General features: G+C 48.1%; 1 protein-coding gene across 1 annotated transcript; it reads left to right on the top strand.

The window, feature by feature from the left end:
- The first annotated feature begins 776 nt into the window (after positions 1-776).
- LOC125512252 (protein SPT2 homolog) lies at positions 777-4,035 on the top strand. The gene is made up of 10 exons (XM_048677349.1): positions 777-1,133; positions 1,420-1,491; positions 1,676-1,962; positions 2,045-2,147; positions 2,239-2,319; positions 2,412-2,538; positions 2,619-3,112; positions 3,268-3,377; positions 3,547-3,636; positions 3,762-4,035. Exons 2-10 carry the CDS (start codon positions 1,462-1,464, stop codon positions 3,865-3,867), a joined length of 1,428 nt encoding a protein of 475 aa, XP_048533306.1. The 5' UTR covers positions 777-1,133; positions 1,420-1,461; the 3' UTR covers positions 3,868-4,035.
- Positions 4,036-6,379: the final 2,344 nt, after the last annotated feature.

Consider the following 6,379-nt stretch of genomic DNA (forward strand, 5'->3'; position numbering starts at 1 on the left):
CATATAAGCTCTGTTTCTTCCATGAAGTTTGACCAACTTTATAAAAAATACATTGACATTCACAACACGAAATCACTATTACTACATCGAATTTTAATTTTCATACTGTATAACTTTAATATTGTAGATGTTGATATTTTTGCATATAAATAGTTACTTTACAATGTTTGGCTTTTAAAAAAAATCTTATGTGCACAATATAAAAGACAGGAGGGAATAAGCAAATAAATGGATCACTAACTGACCAAAGATATGTGTTGTAAAAAAGAAACTGACCAAAAAATATACCGCACCTTTCAAAAAAAAATACGAGCGCAGCGCGCGCGAGCGGTTCAACAAAAAGTACGGATGCCGATCATGCATTAACGACCGGAAGTTCCCTATTATCGGAGATGACCCTATAATTAGGGCAGAGTTACTAAAAACAGGAGCATGTTTTATGGGGCAAAAAAGGAGTATATACGGCAAAACTCTAAAAACACCCTATTTTTGACTGAAATCGGTCATTTTACGAAACGTAACCACCGACCGCCACGATTTTTCAGCAGAAATCTCATCTTTTTTTCCCATTAATTCGGGATGAGATCCTACAATCACGCCCAGCAATGCTCAGCCCGCGATCACCACGAACGGGACTGACCTCTCCCTGGCACGTGGTGGCGTGGGCAGAGGCGCCTGCACGCGCTTATGCAGAGGAAGGGAGGGCTGGAATTGGAAGCTACAAAGACGCTCCGGTCGACCTACGTTACGGACGCGGGATATGATGGACCGGTGATGTTGCGGATTCTGCGGACGCGCGCGCGCGGTGGAAGGCCTTCCCTTCCCACCACCAACGATCTGACTGGATCGGCCGTGGCTCGCCGATCGATGGCAATCGCGATCGCGCTATATTGGCGTAGCGCGGAGGCAGCATTGGCTCCCAACCCGGCCTCGTGCGATGATAACATGGGATCGGCGAGGCGGCTGCCGCTTCTCCTCGTCCCGCATGGAGGAGGAGGAGGCGCGTCGGGAATCTCCCGCTATAAGTACCGAGGGCTCCCACCCCCGCCCCCGCGCGCGCGGCTCCCTCAACCAGACCAGACGAGACGCCCCAAGACCCCCGGACGCGACGCCCCTCCTCGATCGATCGCCAGGTGAGCTCTCTCGTTCCGAGGCGGTTGCGCTGCGCGTCTAGCTAGGGTTCTTGGTTTTCCGCCGATCGAGTCGAATTTCTCGCCGGATCGATCGATCCCCGGAAAACGTCTTCTCGTTTCCTTTTAGACGGAATCTTTCCGTCGGTACAAATTCGTTTCCTTTTTTTCAGAGAATATTTGCATGCGATCTTGCTTCTTGCTGAACACGATCAAGGATTTTTTTTGATTTGTCGCACGCGTGTGATTTTATTAGGGTTATAAACACCTTATCCGATCGTTCTTGTAGGCATTACTCTGCGTTTCAGACGACAAGATCGCCGCCGCGGAGATGGCGGGCTACGACGACAATGAAACCAACGTAAGATCAATCTCTCTCTTTCTATTCGAATACATCCTTAATTTGCCTCTTCATCATTGGAGATCCTAGCACAAACACAGCCGCGACCCGCTAGCCAATGCTAAATTCTGTAATTAGCACTTTCGATAGCAGATTGCATCCTTTAATTCTAACCTGACCCATGCAAACACATATGTGTATCCAGCTAGTGGAGGACGAGTACGACGACCTTGATGATTTCATCGTCGGAAGCGACGATGAGGGCGACAATGTGGCCATGGAGGACGAGGAGGAGCTGCCGGAGGCTGAGGAGGTAGAAGTGGAAGAAGAGTATGAGGAGGAAGAGGAAGAAGAGCCGCCTGCTGGCACGCAGGAAATCCTTTCCTTCAGGGAGCAATTGAAGGCCAAATTAAGGAAACAACATCAGTCTAAAGGCGCCGACTACGGGAACCCTAGCTGCTCGTCGTCCGATCAACCGTCGGTCAGGTCCAGGTGAGTTTTCTCTTGGTCTCTTGTTTTTTATTCTAGCACCCTCTTTCAGTTGTTTAACGGCTTCAGTAATAACTTGTTGCAGATTTGGAACCTTCTTTGGGCCGTCCACGCCAGTACTTGCTCCCCGGCTTATGGAGGCGGGGTGCTCATCGATAATGCAGGAGAACCAGAACCTGCCGTCCAGAGTATGTCCTTCTAATTAAACTGTTTTGATCCTGAAGTATGTAACTCTTTGAACTGTCTGGTGACTCACCCGAACATCAAAATTGTCTGCAGAAACATGCCGCTCCGTCGTCGGCTTCGAAGACACAGCCAAATGCGAGCGCCCATGAGCAGAAACCCAAGATCGTACCTCAGGTTTGAAGGGTTTGGCTTTGACATTACCACATTAATTAACTTGTTATGCTGTTGAGATGTGAATGAGAATTTGGGTGGTTTGGCATTTGCAGGTGAAACGTAAGGTTGACACGCTTCGTGAGAACAGGGACTACTCGAACTTGTTCTCGGACGATGCCGATACACCTCCCCCAACAGAGGAACGTGCAGAAAATAAGCCTGTCATGGCCCCAAAATCTCGTGAGTATGAACTCGGTAGATCTTTCCATAGTCCTAACTTTTGTGCTTAATTATTTTGACATTATGTATATATATGGTAGACGTCGAAGCTCATCGGATGAAACCAATGCAATCTGCCGCGACAAACAAGAAGGTGCCCACAAACCATCCTGCCAGACCATCAAAAGACCATGGATCCATCCAGAGCCGCGTGCAAAACAAGGTGGTCTCTCAGGTGAAGAAGGAGCCACTGCCAAACGGGAGGAAACCGATTGCTGCTGCCAGGAACGGATCCAGACCGCCCAACGGCACCACCAAAGCTCGTCTAGAGTTGCAGCCATCCTCAAATGGCCAAAACCCGCAGCGCTCGATGCAGAGCAAGAGCCCGCAGACGTTGCCTTCTGCCCAGCGGCAGCAGCAGCGGCCACCGAAACCGCAGGGTCAGAGGCAGCAGAACTGCACCCCTCCTTCGCCGCAAGTTCGAAGGGTGAATTCTAATGTGCAGGGCCAGCAGCCTGCGCACAAGGGTTCTGCTCTGCCTCGGGACAGAACAAAATTAGGGCAGAAGCAGCTGGCTCCTTCCTCCAAACCAAAGGTGACATTTCTTGATTTGTCTCTTGTGCTTTTGCTCTCAGTGCCTTCTTTTTATTTAAAAAATCACACCAATATGATAATATTGGTATCAAGTCTACGGAAATATCACCAGCCATTCAGGAATGCGTATCTGAATCTGTTCCTGCTTGTTTGCAGCCATCTCCAATAAGTGCTGTTTACAGTGATCCTGCTAAGAAAAAGGGTGTAGTGAAGAGGAAACTCAGTGACGCTGAGAAAGTTCGTCAGATGGTCAGAGATGTGTTCAAGTATGGTTTGCTTATTATTATTAACCTAGTCTTTGATATTATTATTACCCTTATTGTTTGTTCATCGACCTCGATCCGGTCGGTGTAGTTCTAGCCCACTAGAGATGAAGCTGAGCAATTTGTGTGGTGCTTCTTCGCTGATTGCTGCTACGTTTGTGCTTATGTGCAGCTACGACCCGGGCAAGTATGGCAAGGATGTCGATGATGATAGGGACATGGAAGCAGGTTATGCCAGCATACAGATGGAGGAGAGAAGAAGGTACGTAACTTATCAAATTGCCTTCTTACCGAAAAGTACAGGCTTGCTTTCTTTTTCATTGCAAACGATGGTTTTGCCTAAACCATGCTGATTTTTCCCTTGCCTTGTTTGCTTTGGACATCCAGTGCAAAGATTGCAAGAAAAGAGGATGAAGAGGAATATCGCCGGATTCAGGAAGAAGAGCAGCGCGAGCGGGCGAAGAAGAAGAAGAAGCAACGTACAGAATCGTAGACAATTCCATGGCCAGATTGTATTACCCTAGTCATATAGTGTTCTTTTATAGCTTGTAAGTTCCAGGACATCAAGTTAAGGACCGTCATATCTCATGAGTACAAGACGAGACTACATTTTGACGGTTCATATTAGTTGCAACATGCACTAGTAGAAAAAGGGTCAAATGTGAAGCACATTAGTTTTTGAACAAACATAGATTGAATTGGAATTATTAAGAAACTACCATGTTCAATTAGAAAACTACCATGATCAGTACGGCGAAGCGGGGCTCCCCCTAAGGGTCCCGGCGTGGATGTGGGCTGCCACGGCGTGGTGGGCGCTCATGGCGGTGGTTTGGGTCGTTCAAGGCAGTGGCTGGAAATCACTGGCGTCGGCCCGTCGGTGTGCGGCTTGTGCCGACCTTCGGTCCTTCTTCTCAGTCATTCGTCTGCTACCTTCGTTGATGGTTGGCCCTCCCCTAGCTGCGGTCCATCACTCGTCTCGCACCAGGCAGCAGGCTCGTCTCGTGCCTGGCAGCAGGACTGACCTTGTCTCGCGCCCGGCAGCAGGATCGAGCTCGTCTCGCGCCCGGTGCCGTAGGATGGGGCGATGGAGGCTAGTTTTGACCGGCCTATTGGGTCTTGGCACTGGTGGCAGCCTAGGGGTGCGAAAGGCGGGTCCTTTCCGCTCGTGTCGTTGGTTGGGGTAGCGGCGGATCTCAGGTGAGATGGTGTCAAGACCGGGGTGAAAATCTGCTATATCTTCGAACGAACCAGCGGCGACGAAGCTCATTCTCTTCTTGAAGGCGTCGTCGCGGCTCTCATTGCCCGTTGTGTTGCTCCAGGGAAAACTCTGATCCTCGGATCTGGCAATGGCGGCGCTCCGGTGTCGTCCCGGCGCCACCTTGAAGCCCACGGTTCGTCATATGCGGCTTCACCTCTTTGCGTAGTGCTAGGGATGGTGTTGCTGCGCTCAGCGCCTATGTATCATGCCTTGGGTGTGTATGCGTCTGTTGTGGAGGTGTGCGTTTGTACCAGGTGCTATTAATCATTGCTTCATATATAAAGCGGGGCGAAAGCCTTTTCCTATAATAACCGACAAAAGGACTGCAATAAATGACCTCAACTACGTGCAACAACTAATGAAGAACAAAACGACCATACCCGCTTTCCTTTTGTATTAAATTTTTAATAGGTTAACACATAAGAGGGTGGTAGCATTACATAATTTCTCATCGTACCATGAGCATATCACCAAAAGATCATTTCTCCGCCACTTAGTCCACCAGCCACATGGAAGGCACAACAATCTAACACTATTACCCCCTCCACTGAGTCCACCGTCGACATGGAAGGCACAACAATCTAACTGTTACCTACTAATAAGGAAGGTGATAACCTTCTACAAAAGAAAAAAAACTGATATTTTGTGTAACTAACCGCCCAGGATTTAAGTACTAATCGTTTTTCCTGTCAACTACGAAGGCATATATAATGACTTCATCAATGTGCCGACTCAGTCTTTTAAAGGTACTTATAAGGATAGGGTGTGTGTATATTCTTTTATAGAGCTGAGAGGATGTGCGTTTGTATGAGGATCTGCGTCTGTCTGTACTGTGTAACGTTTTTTTCTCCCGTTGCAACATGCGAACCCTTTTGCTAGTGCAAGTTAATGACAAAAAGGTCCATCAACCTGCATATACCATGGACTTTTGATGTAGTGCATGAATATATGCAAGCATTAGGAGATTCGGGGAAAAGGAAAAGAGCAAAGTGGGTGCCCATGACAAGGAACTGCCTTGCCGGTGCACACAACCACCATCACCACAAAAACAGACAAGGACGCTAATGGAGTGTGCCGTGGGAGGATATCACAATATCGAGACCTTGCAAGTTGGCACAGCACCACCCGCATACATGCAACTATCCCCATAACACAATACTGGGGTAAAGTCAATCAACAAGTGTCCGCGGCATTGACCCACAAGGTGCAAGCAATACAAATCGTGAGACCACCGATGAACATTAAGGAGCCTTTTGCAAGATGGGGTGGGCTTCACCAACAAAGAGCAAAGATCAACTGAGAGCGCAAGGGACACAAATCTCACCTCAACAAATTGAACACCATGGGAAGGAGTTGAGCATGCACAGCAACAAAAAGTCAACGTCAGGAGCAACACAACGATGGACAGAGGGAGCAGATGGATGGCAGCGCATTGACACCAAAGGTGCCACCAGTAGCCGCCAATTGTCTCGCCGCAAACTTTTGTGAATCAGTTTAATACTACCTCTGTTCCAAAATTAGTGTCTCAACTTTGTACTAGCTTGTACTAAACTTAAGACACTTATTTTGGGGCGGAGGGAATAGTCTACTAGCTCATTTTTTGGGAAAATGGTTTTACTATTGCCCATACATGCACTCAAACTAAAGTTCAGGCGTATACGAGGCTATGAGCAGCTTAATCATGCGGTCACTCAAAGGAACTACAATCGATAACCTAAATCATCCCGGTGAAGAATTCGACAAGCAA

Source organism: Triticum urartu, chromosome 6 (assembly GCF_003073215.2).
Source record: "Triticum urartu cultivar G1812 chromosome 6, Tu2.1, whole genome shotgun sequence".
NCBI lineage: Eukaryota > Viridiplantae > Streptophyta > Magnoliopsida > Poales > Poaceae > Triticum > Triticum urartu.